Source organism: Polypterus senegalus, chromosome 1 (genome assembly GCF_016835505.1).
Source record: "Polypterus senegalus isolate Bchr_013 chromosome 1, ASM1683550v1, whole genome shotgun sequence".
In the NCBI taxonomy this organism is placed as follows: domain Eukaryota; kingdom Metazoa; phylum Chordata; class Cladistia; order Polypteriformes; family Polypteridae; genus Polypterus; species Polypterus senegalus.
The window spans coordinates 53,569,900-53,590,526 of record NC_053154.1 but is presented as its reverse complement, the minus strand read 5'-3'; the positions used below and the strand labels follow the sequence as shown (position 1 = coordinate 53,590,526).

Below are 20,627 nucleotides of genomic sequence, written 5' to 3'. Positions count from 1 at the left end.
TATTCTATGTTGATTAATGTTGACTTATTTTATTTTCTTACTGTCTTTTATTTTTCTATTCTATTCTTCATTATGTAAAGAAAGCACTTTGAGCTACATTTTTTGTATGAAAATGTGCTATATAAATAAATGTTGTTGTATTATTATTATCATTATTGTTGTTGTGTAATTTTTAGGTATCTCTCTATTATAAAAAGAATCTTGGGATGAGATGAGACTTTTTATCCTGCGACGAGACATGATTTTTTGAAGAGAGACACTTTCACATCCCGCGAGACGGTCAAGTCATGTCATACTTTTGGAAGCAAATCCCGCGAAACAGTGACTTTTGTAAGTTACTCCCTACTTACAACCATTTTCAAACCAGAAAATCTGCAAGAATTAAGATTTGTTGTTTGGTGAAAGTGAAATCCACATGTACTGTCATGCTTGGGTCACAGAGTTGCACAGATACACAGAAGATTTTAGAGACAGAAATGTTATTCAGACACTTCAAACAAATATAAGTCTCATTCAGGAGTGAATCGATCTCCGTGTGTAGTCAGAGGGGACAGTTCCGTCTCTTAATGAAAAGAATAGAAAATCATACTCTTCTTGGGGTGCCTCGGGAGCAGGACCCCCAACAGGAGAAGAGGATGTCTGGAGGAGAAGAGAGACAAGGCAGTGAGACAAAAGGACAGCTGCTGTACAGGCTTTTAAATGTTCAAAGTGCCATGCGTGATGCAGATCATGCGGCACGGCAGCAGCAGCAAGCAAGCCGGCAACTGTTCAAGCAAAGAGGAAGTAAAAAAAAACACTATATTTGTTTCCTATTGTATCACCATTTAAGATGGGGTTTCGGAAGAGCGACCGTGTCTCCTTGGGTTGCATTCAGCCCACCTCTTCACAATACTAGCAGCAGAGGTGCGTAGCACTGGCCGAGGGGGCGGGGGGAGGTTGGGGTGGTGGCAGGTTTGAGAGCGAAGCGAGCAGGGGGCGAAGACCCTACTATGTAGAAAATTCATTTTTGGTAAACATATAACTTTCTCAAACATGCTTAATCAAATTCCAGATGCCTAGCGCCAGAAATTGTAAACAACATTCTGCTATCCTCAGAGAAAGGAAATTCCACAATAATTATTTTGATAGATTCACACACAGCATTTGACACCAGTGACCTTTCTATTTCATTACAAAGGCTGGAAAATGGAATTTGGGTCCTTGGGTGCTTTAGTACATATTTATCTAATACATTTCAATATGTACAGAAATGTGATGACAATACTTAGTCATTATATTCAAATGTTAACACCAGAATCCCTTCGCAACTCTCCATCAGCGTCTTTTGTTTTTTTAAATGCGTCGATCAGCACAAGCAGCCTGCTGTCCCCTGCCTTGACAGAGCTGAGCTAGCGGGCAAAAACTTCTCCCAGCTCAAGCCAAGGCTCTTTATCTGCGTGTGAGGTCCCTGGAGTTGTATAGGGTAAATAATACAGTATATCGTTGTTTGGAAAACATACATTTCATGTGTGTTCCATGTCTACAAAGTTCTGGGTAAGTGTAGGATGAAAGAAAATTTAAGAAATGCTGAACACATACCTAAAGCAGAAAGTTTTTCATGTTATACTAATAATGATGAGAAGTGTATAATGTGTGAAGACTTTGGTCCAAATATCAAATAAACACGTGGGCCTTTATTTAAGAGTATAACCAAAGAAAAAATAAACATTATATTTACATGTTGCTATCAAGGAGTTAAAAACCCAAGCTCAAATGTCAATCAACAGGGAGTTTACATGTGTTCTCCAATGGTGCAGAGGTAACAACTGCTGCCTTATACCCCAAAGGTCCCAGGTTCGAGACTGAGCACTCTGTGTTTTGAGTAGTCAACTGCTATTATTATTACTATAATATAATAAAAACATTCATTTCATTTCAGTTTGTATCACTTGGTGTACATTTTGGCTGCTTGTAAAAGTTAGCGCTTCTTTTTTTATTATTCAGTTTTATTCTCTCAGTGACGTTCTCGTAGTACAACAAACTTGTCTCTCCCTCTCTGAGTTGATGGCATTTATCTCTATTCTTTTTACAAGAGTGCCAGAAGTGTGAACGTCCCAGCTTCTTTTGCTAGTATATAAAAGCATTCCAAAGTTTTCCTAGATTTTATTTGAAATTTTAATACTCACGCTATTGTATTACAGTGGCATGGTGGTGCAGTCCAGGGTGGTCCAGATCTAATTATGCAGATCCAGATCGTCTGGATGACTTTGATTTATGCGGGGATGATTTTAGTTCGGCGCAAAGACGGTTCTTCATGTCGTCAATTCTCACACTTCTCAATGGTCCGGGATTTTTTTGGGTGATTTTCTATGTAAAAAGTTAATAAGTTATAGCGTAATGAAAATTGCATAATTAGATGTGGACCACCCTATAGATAGACCTGCTGCAGCATGGATTCAAGGTTCTTGGCAAATTGTCTTTGTGCAGTCTGCACTTTCTTTCAGTGTGTGGGTTGGCTTTCTTGTGATCAGCAGCTCTAACCAGGACTTATTCCTACCTTACTTCCTGTGCTTCCAGGATAGGCTCCAGCCCCCACAAGTCTCAGTTGGATTAAGGGGATTTGAAATTTTTTATGTTATTATATTAAGAGAGTAACATGTTCATTTTTAAACCACTAATTTATGGTTTAACACCACCAAATATACTTTATTATTTTCTGTTTTCATAAACAGTTGCTGTGTGATTATCATTCTATCTCATGCTTGATTCTCTTTTAATAATTGTTACTCAAGTGTTATAGGCTATAATCTGACTTGAGCTTTAACTCATTCTATAAAATATATTATTATCTTTATTCTCTACTAGTGCATTGAGAAGCAGTGACTCTAATAAAATAATAAATCTAAAAAATATTGTTCCGCTCTCATTGAAAAACAGTGAAACTTTGGGCAATGATGAATTCATAGTAGTGCTCCACACAGAAGGCAGGAGAGGACTGTGTTTAATGCAATATGGTTAGATGAAAAGGTGATTACCATGTGGATATTCCTGTACACTCTAATACCTGTCAACCATCCATTCTTCCGTCCATTTTCATTGGGGCTAGAACCCAACCTGGCAAAATCCAGCAAATCTAAGACACAGTCATGCACACCTGACACTGCAAATCAAATGAACCTGCACCTCTCTGTGACGAAAACATGGGAGTGCCTGAAGAAAACCTCATCCAGAAATTGCAGCGACCAAAACATGACATGAACCCAAATCCTTGGAGTTATGAGGCGGCTGTGCTACTACTTTTTTCATGAATAAATCAGATAAGTGACAATCCTTACATTGATCTGTCCACTTTTTAACCCACTTTTTCCATTACACAATCATGGGGAGGCCGAGTCTGCTTTGATAAGACAGGAAGCACCATTCTGCAATGTAGAAGTAGATCAAGAGCTAAACGCAGGCCACAGAACCTACATGCCACCTTTCTTTCATTATTCATTCTTTCAGTTCTCAGGTTCATTTATTCCAAATAAGCAATCTTAGCAGCATTGGGTACAAGGCAGGAGCAAATGCTGTGGGATGCCAGTCCATCGTAAGGTATTGAGACACACTATTGAATTTTTTTTCATTATTTTTCTCTTGAGCAAAGCATTTTAAAGAGACCCAGATAGGACAACTAAGTAATTTGGGAAGACTCAGGAACAGATTTGACAGAGACTTCAAAACCTGCTTCTTTGCGATTTCAGTGCCAGCTCATTAGTTACACCATAAAGCAGATGAAATTGTGCTGTCACTCTCATCAGTAAATGAGGCTGAATTATAATGAGTCTACAGTACCTGATCATATCCAGATTTTAACGAGAAGGGGAAAAGAAAGTGAACTACAGGTTCATTTCAAAACGTCTAAATCAGAGTGGTCTTTTCTTATTATGCAAAACAGAAGTAAGGTTCTGTAGCTGTTTGTCACTTCACTGTAGATTAATGTGTAAAGGTGCTTAAAGATTTGGTGCTATTTAAGGACAGCATTGTGGCATAGTCATTAGTTGTCCAATGTCCTGAGTTACATCCCTCCTCTAGCCATTGCTTTTGTGGAGTGTGTATGATCGCCCTGAATTGGAATGGGTTTTCCTCTGAGTTCGTCAGTTTTTCTCCCCTACTGGTGACTCTAAATTAGCGTCTGGGCTGCTCCCTGCTTTTGCAGGGTCAGCAGCAAAAATAACTTAAAAGGACAGCATAAGGTTTTCAAGGGGGGAAAAATGCAGGATCAGAATACAAATAAGACCCAGAGTATTTTACAACAAATGTGCAGGAGAATTTATTTACAACCGACTAGAGCTACAGAACTTCATTCTACACAGGGCAGTGGCACAAGGTAGTACTGTTGCTCAATAGGCCTAAGCCAAGCAGAGCTTTTAACTATCAAACACATGTTAGGAGGCACCCATAAGTGCACAAATCCAGCACACAGCACTGAGCATACTGTCCAGTGCAACAGAAGGACAAATCAAAAATAAAAAAAGAAATGTAGACATCAGAATTTGAAAAGGACTCTTTAGTAACTTAGCTGACCTTACCACTGCATGCAGCTAAAAAAGCTGCTAAAACTGTCCTGTTAATGTGCTGAAGGCCTAATACTTAGCTGTAAAACATTTCACTGTAGATAAACTAAAGATATTGCACGAATAAAAATCAAAAATACAAAAGCTAGATGACAAACTATCGGAAATGAACATTCTAATAGCTGAATATCTGAAAAAGTTAAAAAAAAGAAAAAAGTATAAACAGCAAAAAAAAAAGCACATGTTTAAACATTTACAAAATAGTAAACCCCATGTTCGTCATAATTTATTAGATAGATAGATAGATAGATAGATAGATAGATAGATAGATAGATAGATAGATAGATAGATAGATAGATAGATATTAATCCCAAGGGGAAATTCACAAAAGAAATATAATTTCAATTATAATATATAAGCCTCACATTAATTGTAAATAAGAAAGAAAAGGCAGCAAAAAAAAAAAAAAAAACATATAACATGAGAAGAAGCAATACAGACAAAAAACACAGAACCATGTGAATAAAAGTGTCTCTGTGCTGTGTGGTTATAGCAAAAGGTGCTACAGAAACAACATGTATTATTATTATTATTATTATTATTATTATTAAAGCGGCCCTAATTCATATGTCAGTATTAACTGTTGAAGAGGTGATTAAGTTCCACATATATTGATCTGGATACCTGTAGCTCTGGAAACAAAATATTCAAGCTCTTTTAAGCAGTGGGCACATCATCAACAGTATAAAGCTAATAATTTTAATTTGTAGGTGAACCTTTAAGACACTTTTGTATGTCCACTAAATGAAACTTCTGCTTTTTTCCTTCACAGTGGCTGTTCATGAAAACAACAACCCAAAAGTTCTTCCTCTAGGAATATAGTTTTGCATGTACAAAAGAACAAGAACATAAGAAATTTGACAAATGAGAGAAGACCATTCAGTCCATTATGCTTGTTTGTTAAGCTAATAGCTAAGCTGTCCTAATGAATTCAATTGAACATGAATGTTGAACATCTGGCAAGAAAAGGTGAGGAGATATTTTGAAAGCCATGTGAGCACATTTTTTTTTGGCCAAACATGACTTTTTATTCAGTTAATTATTATTATTATTATGTACATTTTTATTGTACAAAATACATGCATTAAAATACTCATATATATTAAAAATATTATTTTTTAAGAATTTGTGCTGGGGTGGGAGGTCCTGATTCCCACAGGTTCCCATTTTGCAGATGACTGGGCTTATGTCCTATACAGTTGGGATAGGCTTGACCCTAAATCGGATTAAAGTATTTTTTGAAGTCAAAATTATTTCTTTTACAATCATGGAATAAATTAGTTTGCCAAATAAAATTGTGTTCTAAAGTGGTGTTTTTCACAAATTTTGAAAATACCTTGTCTATTTCTGCAGCGTACAATGGATGCACAGGTCCATAGGTAAATAAAAAAAGCCTTAAAACATATTCACATACTTTTCCTTGTGACAAAGAAGGGTAGATAGAAATAATTATTATATCAGAGATACATTTCCTGTTCACTTGTCTGCTCACACCTGCCATCTTGGGTGGAGTTTAGATGTAAATAAAGAAGTTATAAAAACAAACACATACTGTATCTGAAGCTGTTTAGAGGATTTTGACTTTTGAGAAAAAGTTAAAAATTGAGTATATCCAGGATATGAACATAGTGAGAAGTCAAGCAAAATGACACCTTTTATTGGCTAACTAAAAAGATTACAATATGCAAGCTTTCGAGGCAACTCAGGCCCCGTCTTCAGGCAAGATGCAACCATGAAGGAGCCTGAGTTGCCTTGAAAGCTTGCATATTGTAATCTTTTTAGTTAGCCAATTAAATGTGTCATTTTGCTTGACTTCTCGCTACATTCATAATGGCTAACACGGTACAACAGCCTAGTACTAAAGGATATGAACAAAAACTTAAAAAAGAAGCATTTGCAATCTCCATGGACTTCCCTGTGGTAATCACGATACCTTAACCTTATTGCTTGTTGCGGATAGGCTGGATGCGAATCCTCAAGTTGTGTTTTCCTGGAAGTTCATAGCAGCCATTTCTCCAGGGATGACTACTTGCAGCTGGAAACATGTTACTGATCACACATTAATAGTCAACTGCAGTTCCAAACACATTTCAGGTGAGTCATTTCACTGCAGCTTCAAGTGAAGTGGGCTGAAATACAGAGTTATAGAATATTAAATATGGAAAAATGTTGTTTACTAACAAACTGAATGCTGCATAGATGAGTAGCTGTGTTGTATGGCAGAGACGGTAGAACAATCATTACTGGTGTAACTTCATGAATCTAGTGCCATGGGCTTAAATTGTGTGCCTGGTTATGGTCTGTGTAGATTTTGCACATTCTCCAAGACTTAGGACAGTATTCTCACTAACACATATACAAAGTTATAAAGATGGCGATTCCAGGTTAGCGTGAATGGGATTGTGAATGAGTGCATGTGTGTCAGCTATTCCTGTGAAGGGCAGGTGCCCTTTTTTTGGCTTCCATACAGAGCTGTGGAGGTAGAGACAATCGGCAGGATGAGGTGCAGAGCCAGTTTTCTTTAGAAATGGTCGAATCACACAAAGAGTTTGTTTAATATTTTATTCCTTTCTAAAGCAAAGTGGATACACTGTTTAACAATATTTGTGCAATCTCAAGATGCAGATTCATATCTGATAACGTTGTTTGGATCCTGGGACCCTTCGGTCCCTTTATAAATTGCAAGGACAAACAATGTACTTTAACAATTGATTTAATCATAGCCGCACTTAAGAACACAATTTTATGTGAAAAATTAATATATGCCATAATTGTGAAGACATAACTTCGACTTGAAAAATACCAAACTTATTCTTTCATATAAGAATATGATAAAATGTATATATTTTAGGTGACTAGAGTCCAAACCTTGAGAAAAATCTGTCATTTGATATTTTTTAAAATATTTTAGCATGATGATACGCAAGCTTGATTAGCATGTGAGGATGTAACATTCTTCCAAGACATCAATTTATGAATGTTTGAAAAAAAACCCATAAAAACTAAAGAATATAAATTATGACTTATTATTTGATTTAAAGAAACCAGAACATTAGAAATTTAAGAGGGCCGATGCCAAGACACCACTTCTCACTCTCTTGTTCTGAAGTGTTGCAGTTAGCACACACAGAAATCGCCACCCTGGAGTGAAGTCCCCTCTCAGCTCACTGGGTACAATGGCACAACATTAGTTCTTACAGTGTGAGACAAGCCTGTCTAGCCAAGAAATGAAGAATTGTGAAGAAGGAATTAGAGTCAAATGCACTTTATTCACTGTACAACAAGACAGATAATAGGGCCACTGACATGTTACATGAGTGGATCTGACAAGAGGGAGATTAAGGATTAGAATGCAAATCCTTATTTAGATCAGTGCTGAAGGTCGCTTTTCATGTTCCCATTGCAAAGTTGCTGATGTAATATTTGTGATCGAGGTTTGTGCTGCTCTGGGTATTAATCCACCAGCCTTCTTTATCATTATGTAATAAATATAGCTCAAGAAAAGCCACCCTGAGCAATGTTTTGTTGGGGGAGATATCTGAGCAGCCATGTTTTAAATTGACAACCAATCCCTTTGGTTTAACAACAAACCCAGATAGTAACTGCTGTGATTGCTATAGAAGTGTATTAATTAAAATTGAAAGTAACAAAATATTAAATTCTTAACTCTTATTAAGCCAATCCAGGGTTGAAGATGGGCTGTAGTCTATTCTGGAAGCATCAGGCTCAAAGCAGGAACCAGTCCAGAATGGGATTATCATCTATTGCAGACCCACTCACATAAACCCACATGGGGCCAATTTAGAATAGCCAATTAAACGAACACATACCTGTGGAAAATCCCCAGAGACAAGGGAAAAAAGTGAAAACTCCAGGCTGACAGCAGCAGGCACGGGTTTTGATCCCAGGATGTTTTTTATGTAATCATTAAATACTTCGCTTTGGAGCATGCACTGATACGGTACACTGCCACAGCCACCACACAACAAACAACCTCAGGATCCCAAATTAGGACCCAAGTGCAGCCAAGCAACAGGTAACACCTCAGTACCACGCTAGTTTGAATGGAATAGAACAGTGTGAGGTTTCTTACAGTGGCTGGATTGTCAATCCTGCTAAAAACGCCCACGTTTTCCCTGCAAGTTGGAGGACCTGCTTGCAGGGTTGGATGCAGGTTAACATCATAACCAGGATGGAGCAATTGCAGGATAAGGGCCTAACGGAGAGGAATCACTTCTGGAATTTACAGGATTTGAAACAGCAACCTTCTGAGTGTCATTACAGACCCCTAGCCTCAGAGCCACCACTCCGCCCAATAATTTAAATACACAGCAAAAAAAGTGCTATTTTTTGCAATATGCATACAGCAATTAAATAAGATAATCATATTATAAATGAACACTAGGTTTCAGCATGAAATGTAAGGGTATTAAATGCAAAGGTAATTTCATTGATCACAAAAAAGACACAAAATAAACTGACCAGCAATAGCACAGATGATTTTACAAACTGTGAGTGAGGCATAACCACAATTTTATAATAATGTGGTCTGATCATATCAGCAGAATTCAAGGCACAACCAGGGAAATGCTGTATCCATGTAATCATCTGCCAAATGAAAGTAACTGAATGTTTATACATGTTCCTTCTTCTTACTAGCTCACGCTCTCTGTAAAAACTCCTATAGAGTCACCAAGAGACTATGCTCCTCTTATAAGAATGAAAACTGGGGATTTTTAAATTTGGATTGGACTGCAGCTTTAATTAACAAATATTCCTTTGATGGAACACCAGGTTCACTTCAATCCCAGAAATATAAAGAATGTGTGTGGAGAGTTCAAGGAGGAAATCCATGAAAATTAGGAGAGAACATGCAAACGCCATGCATCCAATAAGGAAGCAATGTTTCCTACCGTAACACAGAAACAGATACAGAAAACATGCATAAGGAATAAAGTATAAATAAAAAAAAGCATAGATGGTTCCAAGTTTACATCAAACAATATTGCAACAAAGGTACACCATTGCCAGCCTGGTTACTTTTTGTTACCATCATAAGTGTGATTTTCCCGCTGCTGTTATGTAGACCAAAATAAAGGAAAGTCAGGAAGGGGCATTGTCTAACACTGGAAAGTTATTGTCTATGTCTGCTTTTTCTAAGTCAAGTTGGGGAGCATGCACTGGTACAGTGCTGTTGCTGCACCCACTACATGACGAAACAACTCGGGATCCCAGTTTGCAACCCCCAGGCAGACACGCGGTCCAGTCCCACCCTCTGGATATGACTCTCTATCTGCTGCACCCTGGTGTTACGTGGGCGACCCCTTGGCCTGGTCCAGCCACTCGTGTCCCCAGCAATGAGGATCTTATGAGCTGGATCACCTTCGGGGAAACGTGCCACATGGCCGTAGTGCAATAACTGAAGCTCCTTTACAATGCAGGTAATGTGCCTCATTCGGGACTCCATAAGCAATCGCTCATTTGACACAAAGTCAAACCAATTGTACCCAAGGATTCTCCGGAGAGACACAGTACCAAAGGAGTCCAGTCTTCATTTCAAGTCACTGGATAGCGTCCATGTCTCGCAACCATATAGCAAGACAGGAAGCACCAGAACTCTAAAGACTTGGACCTTCTTCCTTTTGCATAGATATCGGGAGCGCCACACCCCCCTTTCCAGCGACCTCATGACCCTTCATAGGAAGAGTCACCACAGACATGAATGTCACTGTCGAGGTAAGTAAACCTCTCAACAAGGTCAACACTCTCTCCGCAAATAGACACACTGCTGATGGCTGTGCCCAAGAGGTCATTAAAGGCCTGGATCTTGGTTTTTATCCAGGACACTCGCAAGCCCAGACACTCAGACTCCTCGCTCAGTCTCTCAAGTGCCCCGATCAGAGCCTCCATAGCCATAAAATCCACAAGCTGGAAGAAGAAGAAGCTTAAACTTATCTTTTGTGATAGTCTAATGGCATTTTAAGAGGGATAGACAGACACCTCTCAGGCTATGTCCACACTGATACATTTTCATTTAAATATGGAACCTTTAAATGAAAATGATCTCCTTCCATACTAGCTTTTCACACTGGTATCTCTGTGCACACTACATGACCGAAAAAATGTGTGTGACGTAGATGTTAACCTATACTGGGCACAAGTGCATTGGTGAAAAAAGCCTTGAAAGGGTGATATCCAGCAGTGTGCTTGTGCTCCTTCCTAATATAAACCATTTGCAAATCAACAGGGAGCTCAGGTTGGTTTACCACTGCTTTAACTTAGTTATTACAGAATCCTCTGACATATAATAAGGGAAGTTATAGTATGAGAGGTGAATGTTGTAATAGCTTTTATTCTGAATATACAGTAAGAATCTCCTCAATAGAGTACAGCCATTATTACAATGACTATAAACCTGACCTTCAATTTAAATAGATCCATGCCTCCATGTGTCTTGCTTATGTTTCTATAGTAAAAGATGCCTCACAGTGCATAATAAGTCAATGTGGGTCAATGAGAGGGCCTTTTTGGACATCATTCTCTCAAGGCGAACTGTTAGTAAAGCAGTGAAAAAAACTCCACAAGAGTACTCTGTCATCTTTAATGAAAGTGGAATTCCCTTTTCGCACCTTCCTACATCAGCTTCAGTCAGTTTCCTTTATGTTCTAATGACAAAATTTTCATACTATGACTGAAAGCAACAGGTCATGTTCAGTTTATTCAAGCAAAACTTGCTTAGATTAAAACAAACTATGTCATAAACAACAGTAATTATTACAGAAAAGGTCTTAATCCAAGACTAAGTAAGTTTGTGAGTGGGACCACTGCTTTGATCTGCTGGGTGTGAGTGCTTGGTGTTGCTCCCAGATGCACTTGGCCTTAAAGAGATGATCATTAGAATGTTCTATTAAAGAGTCCTTGCAAACTACTGTATGTTATGTTGTAACCTGCTCACTCCAATCTACTGTAATGGTTGAGTCAAAATGAAAACATGTCTGTTTAACAAAGGCAACACCATCTCGTTCTTACTATTCTTGCCAGAATGCTTCCAATTCTGCTATGTCAAACAAATTGACAACAGTTAAAAGAATCAGCTACTTGCAACAGGAGAATTAAACTCATTTACTTTAATTTCAAATATCACTACAGCAACATCAGGTTACGTCAGTCACAAAGAAAAAGTCCAAATTAATGCTTTCCAGTTCTGAAAAATAATGCCTTTTATTACTGATTTCAATTTAATTTATTTTTTGACATGGAAAATTCATGTAAAATAAATTGCCTGGCCTTTTGATTTTCTGATCACCCTAAATACAAAGAAGTAGACCTGAAAACTGAAATTAATTGCCAAAGCAAGCAGCCATGTAACTCAAGGACAGTTTTTCACTTTGCAGATGATTCAGCACTCTTCCCAGCCCTCTTAGACATCTTTTCAATGGAATGTCTGCCCTTATTATTACAGCCAATAGTCTGTTGAAGAAAAATGACCAAAAGCTGACAACCTTTAGAAATAAGCAGTCAGATGTAAGCATTTCTTATAGAACTATGGCAGCACATAAGAAGCAGCTGTTTCATATACATTTTAAAGCGAAAGCTTCAAAGCAGCACTTTTAGAGCTTCCGTGTAATCCTTTCTAGTCTCCTATTCAAATGAGATGTATAAGCCATGCTGCTATTTTAAGCGACTATCCTGCAGCTGGTGATGCAAAGATCACACCCTGTTCTTAGCAGGGGGGTGGGGGTAGGACGGTTAGAGGGATGGAACCAGATCTCATCATAAATACATATGCTATATTAGTGCAAATAATATCTTTAAAGCCATTATTTAAATGTGTAACAAGAGATGCTTAAACATATTTAGACCATATATGTAATATTCATACAGACACACAGATTAAAGCATAGATAGATAGATAGATAGATAGATAGATAGAATTAGATATAAATACACACACATATCTATATTATACAGTATTATGTATACAGAAAGACAGGCTGACAGTCAAATTGAATTTGGCACAAAGAAAGATAGATAGATAGATATATAGATAGATAGATAGATAGATAGATAGATAGATAGATAGATAGATAGATAGATAGATAGATAGATAGATAGATAGATAGATAGATAGATAGATAGATAGATAGATAGAGTGGAGACCAACTCCCACCGCTCCCTTCCTGCATTTCAAGATCAGAGTGTCAGTTTTTCCAAGACTGTGCCTTACCTGAGTCCGAGGCACCTGTGGAAAGAGATTTAGGGTGGTTGGCCGCTTAGGTCTGTAGGCGTCCATGGTAACAGGAAGGGGTTCTTTCACGGGAGGCTCCTTGATGGGCAACTCCGCTTCCTCGTCTTGTATCTCATCCACAGCATCAATCAAATCCAGCTGAAGCATTTCTGCCTGCAGCTTGCTGGCCTCACTCCCACCTGCTATCCCCGCTGTGCTATTGGTATCCCGGGTCACATGGTTCTGTGAATGGAAAGACAAGATTGGGCGTTAGGATTTGGAAGAAGTGCTGGCTGCTTTGACACAGACATCAGGGAAGCTGAATGCAGTGCATCATGACTGTCGTCAGTGTGCAGAGTAACCCTTTCACTGCTAAATTAAGTGAGGCTGAGTAGCTGGACTTTCATCCTGTTGCTCCAACAGTTTTATATCATTTTCCTCCAAATAAGCTTTATTTTGTTAAATTATTTGTGTTTTGCTACATTAACATACCTTTGAAATTTAATAAGGAATAATAATGAAATTGATTTGCTTCATTTTAGTTGGTACACAGCTTGTCATATCATATGCCTAGAAAATGGCAGCTAGCACTGTAATTTCAAGTACTGTAGCACTCTTACATGGAAGCTGTGTTTGAGAAAGCAACTAAACAATAGCTGTCTGGACTGTTTCCACTAACTAGTTTGAGAGGTTTTCAGTTTTAACACCCAACTGTACCAGTGATCAACAAGCATGATTGGCATATGATAATGAGTGATGAATGATCTGCATGTGACTTTTGATTTACATGGGAGGTGTGTGATTTTCCAGTGACAGATGGTGACCAGCAAACTGTCACACAAAGATCATCAAATTTAGCTGCAACGGGCTGTCATGGACGGCACTTTAGACATGGAATTATAGATAATCTTAACTGTAGATGCAGGATCCTAATGGCTGAGTATGGCTTTATGCAACTTCAGTTTATGGATAATGGACCTTCAACGGGCTAATGATAAAAGACACACTACTCCAGTCTGAAGTCATGGAGGAATGTTTAGTGAACTGTTAAGTATCTCAGCTTATTCTAGATATAAAATGTCACTGTTTGTTGCCCCAGCCATCCCATGGCAATCTAAATGGAGAAAGGTAGCTGGTTACAGAAGTAATCTGGGTCACATGTTCAATAAGAGGGTAATTCATTAAAGCACTAATTGGTGACCAAACCTGTACAAAGGTGGGTTAAAGCTTAAACAAAATATGGACCAGTTTCTTGCCTCAGACAATTGTAGACTTTCCAAGGATTTAAGCCATTGTATTCTTAAATAGGGGTGCAAAAGATATAAATACACAACAATGCCTACATCGTCTGCAATTTACTATCTTGTGTGTGAAGTTATACTCATGCATTCCTTGTTATTGAAGAACAACCTTATCAGTTAAATAACTGCAAACTGATGTTTTTTTTTTATTATTACTTTTTTTTAGTTCCTCTCAGGCGGTCATTACTAATGTTTGCAATAATTTCTAACCTGCTTACCCAATTGGTAGTGCCAGTCCTAGCAGCACGGGGTTCAAGGCAGGGGCCATCTCTGCACTTACACCAGGCTCATTTAGAGACGCTAACTAGCCTAACATTCACATCCATCAGATGTGGGAGAAAAACTGGAGGACTTGAGGAGCATCAATGCAGACACAGAGAGGACATGCAATCTCTCACAAGCAATTTCTGGGCAGGGATTTCAGCCTAAGACTTTGGAGCTGTAAAGCAGAAGCACTGAACACTGTTTCAACCTTTTCCAAAAAGCATCATGTGTAGCACCTTGAGAAAGTATTCACTCCCCTGCAATTTTTAAACATTTTGTCTTGTGCTAAAATAGTTTAAATTCATGTTTCCCTCATCACACAACACTTGATGTCCCAGAATGACAAAATGAAAATGGCATTTGCAAATTTACTAAAAATAAAAAAAAAACTGAAATATCCCATTGACACAAGTATTCAGCCACTATACTAAATACTTAGTTGAAGCACCTTTGGCAGCAATTACAGCCTGGATGGCCACTGTGAAGGAATTCAGATGAAGACTGTGTATGGAGATGGCTTTTCAGTTCACTCCAGAGATGTCCAGTTTAGTTCAAGTGCTGCTGGGATGCACAGGGACATTCCCACAATTGGAATATTAGAACAATCTAGACGAGAACAGGCTATTCAGCCCAACAAAGCTTACCAATCTTATCCACTTATTTCTTCCAAACAAAACATCAAGCTGAGTTTTAAAAGTCCCTAAAGTTTAATGGTCTACCATGCTACTTGGTAGCTTATTCCAAGTGTCTATTGTTCTTTGTGTAAGGAAAAACTTTGTTTGTACAAAATTTACCCTTAACAAGTTTCCAACTGTGTCCACATGTTCTTGATGAACTTATTTTAAAATAACAGTCTTGATCCTCTGCACTAATTCCTTTCATAATTTTAAACACTTCAATCATGTCACCTCTTAATCTTCTTTTGCTTAAACTCTATAGGCTCAGCTCTTTTAATCTTACCTCATAATTCAATGCCTATAGCCCTGGAATCAGCCTAGTCGCTCTTCTCTGGACCTTTTCTAGTGCTGCTATGTCCTTTTTTGTAGCCTGGAGACCAAAACTGCACACAGTACTCAAGATGAGGCCTCACCAGTTCATTATAAACGTTGGGCATAACCTCCTTGGACTTGTACTCCAAACATCGTGCTATATAAGCTAACATTCTGTTTGCCTTCTTAATGGCTTCTGAACACTGTCGGGAAGTCAATAGCTTAGAGTCCACTATGACTCCTAAATCCTTCTCATAAGGTGGACTCTCGATTTTCTGCCCACCCATTGTGTATTCAAACCTGACATTTTTACTTCCTATGTGTAATGCTTTACATTTACTGACAGAAAATTTCATCTGCCACAAATCTGCCCAAGCCTGTATGCTATCCAAGTCCTTCTGTACTTCTGTAATGATATAATGGATTCCAAATTATCTGCTTATCCACCTATCTTGGTATCATCTGCAAATTTAACCAGCTTTTTACTTATATTCCTATCTAAATCATTTATATCTCTCTATTGTAAAAGATAATCCTGGGATGAGACTTTCTCAGAGATAATTTCAAGTCCCGCAAAAGATAATTTCAGGTTTTTGCCAAGAGATATTGACAATTCCTGCCCTCCTCTCAAACATTTACAACCATGCCCACAGTCCAATCACTTCTCATTTGTGTGAATGCTATTGTCAGACACAGTTCCTGCGCTCTCAGCTCCAAGCGAGGTCAGAAATAAAAGACAAAGAGTAGAAGACAAAGTAGAACATCGCAAAGAGGTTCAAAAACGTTGGCACGATACACATGCAGAGCAGGTTCTAGATTATGAAAGTACTAAAATTTGAAAGTCTCCAAAAACTGATAGTAAAGATCGCATTAGCACTAACAAATGGAAATTATTACTCTGTGAAATAACAGAACAGCGAAAACAGATTGAATATATGCACATAGGTTTGATTTCAGCCTATTTAATCTAAGCAGTACTTCTCACTCTACAATTTCCAAATCCCTCAATACCTCCATAGTAGTCCCTGTAGATCCTAAGCCACTCGTGTGTTGTCTTTGTTTTGTGCTTATGGTCATTGTCCTGTTTGAAGGTGAATCTTCACCCTGGTCTGAGGTCCAGAGCACTCTAGAGCATGTTTTCATTAAGGGTATCTCTGTACTTTTCTCCATTCATTTTTCACTCAACAGTGTCTGGTCTCCCAGACCCTGAAGCTGAAAAACAACTTCACAACATGATGCTGCAAACATCATGTTTCACCACTGGAATGCCAATGCAAAGGTGATGAGCAATGCCCGGTTTCCATAATTAAGGCCAAAGAGTTCAATCATGGTTTCATCAAACCAGAGAATATGGCTTATCATAGTCTGAGAGTGCTTTAGTTCTATTTTTGAAAACTCTAAGTAAGCTTCTGTGTTTCAATTTGCCAGTCTGCTATAAAGCCCAGCTTAGTGGAGTGTTGCAGTGGTGGTTATCCTTCTGGAAGTTTTTCTCATCTTCACACAAGTTCTCAGGTTTGGTTGGCCATTTGGTTTTTGGTCACCTCTCATGCCATGGCCCTTCTCTCACAATTGCTCAATTTTTCCAGCACTAGGAAGAGTCGTGGGTTATTTCAAACTTCTTCCATTTAAGAATTATGGAGGTCACTTCGCTCTTGAGAATCTTCACTGCTGCAAACATCTGATGCAGCCTTCCTCAGATCTGTGCCTCAACACAAGCCTGTCTCCAAGCTCTGCAGGCATTTTTTTAACCTTATGGGTTCGTTTTTGATCTGGTACACATTTTCAACTACAGTACCTTATACAGACAAGAGTATGTCTTTCCTAATTGTGTGCTATCAGTTGAATGGACCAAAGTTGAACTCCAAAAAATGAGCAGAAACATCTCAATGATGATTAATGGAATGGGATTCACCAGAGCCAAATGTCAAGTATTGCAGAAAAGAGTTTGAATACTTGTGTTTAAAACAACTTTTTTCCTGACTTTCTAAACTGTCCATATATCCATCCATCCATTTTCCTAATCCATTTATTCATGGCAGGGTCCTGGGGCATTTGGAGCCTATCTTTGATGTTATCGTGGCAGGAATGATACCTGGCAGAGTGAATGCACACACACACACACACATATACCCACACTAGGGCCTATATATACTGTATATAATATCTGCAAACCTTCACAAAATCCTGTTTTTGTGGTGTCACTCTAGGGTTTTGAGTGTTGGTTGATGAGGAAAAATTAAGTTTAAATGATTTTAGTATAAGGCTGTAACATAAAAATATACAATAAAATGTTAAAAAAATGTGAAAAAAGTTAACATTTCTGAACTCTTTCTGAAGGCACTGTACATGTACAGTATCAATTTATTATTGATCTCATTTAATCCCATTTTGGGTCACGTGGGCTGGAGACTGTCCCTGCATCAATGGGCAAAAGACTAAAACCAATATTGGACTGGGTGGCAACACATTTCAGGGTAGAATCCTGCATACACCCAGACTCACTCACTAGTTTCTCACTCACAATAAAACAGCACATAGTCACCAGTTATCTTAACCTACATGTTTTAGGGATGTGGTGGAAAACTGGAGTGCAGCAGAGCTAACAAATGTCCTACCATACCAAACAATATTACATACAGTATATATCAATTTTTCAGTTGTCTTTAATTTCAAACTGTTTACTTTGGCTATAAGGAACATCATTCCCAAGGCAGTTTAAAGAACACAACTAAATGATCAACAGAATGGGATGCACCTAAACCCATTCTAATCTACAGAGGTTATGCACAATTGTAACACAGGCAGATTAGGCAATTTGTTCAGTGATACTGACAATATACTGTCCAACAACCTAACCTAATCACTAGGCCACATTGTCTGACAGAAACTATACTGGTAGGAGGAGAAGGAAAGCAAAGACACGTCCTTAAAGGGCATTTGCACAATTCAAATAAAAACAAACATCTTTTTTTACATACTCTGGCCTCATGGGAGTTTATGTTGGGATGCGGGCAGCTCAAGAGGTCCCCCTTATCATCCACACAATCTAAATGCATCTAGTGAAAAACACAGAAAATGCGATGCCATCACTGCCTTTCCCAGGGGTCATCCAACAAAACTCACAGTAATTAAACCAAAATAAAGATCTCCAGTCGTCTCTTGTACTATCTTATGTCAGAGTTAATGAGTCTGCTTCAAGCAAAACATATTGGATAAGAGAATGTCAAAGAGGAAAGTACCACTCTCCATGGTAGGACAACCCAGGAGCCTGGTAGATTAGTATTTTGTGGAGATTTGGATCTTTTGGCATGACTGATAAAACACTGTTGAATATTCTCATCATCTTAAAAAAAAAAAGTAGCACCATGGGGAGAGTGTAATCTATACTAATAAAAGGCAAAGCCCTCACTCACTCACTCACTCACTGACTCATCACTAATTCTCCAACTTCCCGTGTGGGTGGAAGGCTGAAATTTGGCAGGTTCATTCCTTACAGCTTCCTTACAAAAGTTGGGCAGGTTTTATATCGAAATTCTACGCATAATGGTCATAACTGGAAGCAGTTTTTCTCCATTTACTGTAATGGAGATGAGCTTGAACGCTGTGGGGGCGGAGTTTCGTGTGACATCATCACGCCTCTCACGTAATCACGCAGTACATAGAAAACCAGGAAGACCTCAAAAAAGCGCTCAAGAAAACATGCATTATATAATTGAGAAGGCAGCGAAACAATAAGAAGCGAGCGAGTGACATATACAACCATATTCATGAGTTCTGCTACTTCGGAAACAAAGCACGATGTAAACCTACACTTTAAATTAAGTTCATAGACAGGCTGCCGCTGGCGTTTGTAATTTAGTGCCTGCCCATATAAGGCCGTCCGTCAGCGGCAATCCAATAGCAAACTGCCACGGGTAAATATTCACGGGTTAAGGACTGTGTTTATGGAGAGGAAGATGAGATGGTCAGGGTGGTGTTTGACACGAACTCAGCGAAACTGCGAGAGAAAGTTTTAAGTGCCAGGACTAAGGTAACATTAAATAAAGCTATGGACATAGCACGAGATGGCACCAGCACAGCTGGGAACCTTCGATGCAAGTACACCGAGTGGCTCACGTGAACTGGCGCAGTGCACAGACAAAAGGCAACAGTTCCAAAAGGCTGAACAAAACCGAATTACACAATTGAAAAGGCAGAAAAAAATAAGAAGCGTCTGATAAGCATATTCATAAATGCAGCTACTGTGGAAACAAAGCACACGGTGGAAAAAGTCAATGTCCGCTAAAGGAAGACAGTGTAAAAAACCTGTGCATGCAGTGTGTCAGGTCTCAGATAAAGAAGAAGGCGAGCTGTTTATTGATGCAGTAAGAAACGAATCGATGAATGAAACCTGTCATCTTTACAACGATTGACAAACACGGAATGTAACTTGAACACAACACATCCTACAAATACGAACCTGATTGAAAGAAATAATGATAATCAAATCCTTGATGACAGCAACACTCAGTAACACTCACAAAACAAATACTGTATATTGACAGTAATGTTACGTTATTTTTAAAATGTTCCCTTTTCTTTTCTACCTTTTTTAACACACTACTTCTCGCTGATACGCGGGTATATATATATGTATATATATATATATATATATCCCGCTCTACATACTCGAATAATGGATACTTTATTAGCCATCAATGATTGTTTTGGTAAAGCCATACTCAGTGTATTCATTAGATGAACGGTAAAAAAGTAAGAGCGAGGGAGGATGACTCATTGAGGCATGCAGGCTGTAGTGCGCGTCAACTCTATCTGAATTGCGCGATCACATTTGAAAAAATATATCTTTTCAAGTTCTATTTAGTCCATATGTGTCAAACTCAAGGGCCGCGGGCCACATCCGGCCCGGCGTGTAATTATATCCGGCCCGCGAGATCATTTTATATACTGTATTATTGTTATTAAAGCCCGGGTATATGAAGCGCTGGTAACACAATAAACTACAGATCCCATAATGCAGCGCTTCAGCTGCCTTGCCGAACACTTACCGCTTACTAGAGTTATTGCGCACTGAGTTTGCACGGCGCTTTGGTGACTTTGAAGAACAAAAAAAGTCCGTCTACATGCGGCTCGAACCTTGTGCATGTTTGGTAGCACATATCTGTGTGAGAAGCTAACAAAACAGCACACAGGAGTCGCCTCACTGATGAGCACCTGCAATCCATCCTGAGAATCTCCACAACACAGAACC

The 20,627-nt window shown here is 38.6% G+C and overlaps 1 protein-coding gene across 1 annotated transcript in view; it reads right to left on the bottom strand.

The window, feature by feature from the left end:
* The window catches only part of LOC120526165 (C-Jun-amino-terminal kinase-interacting protein 1-like), a 269,108-nt gene that overhangs the window by 64,338 nt on the left and 184,143 nt on the right, over positions 1-20,627 (bottom strand). The window contains exon 3 of the mRNA XM_039749182.1: positions 12,823-13,065. Within this exon, the coding sequence (XP_039605116.1) occupies positions 12,823-13,065 (243 nt within the window). The remainder of the gene's footprint in view (positions 1-12,822; positions 13,066-20,627) is intronic.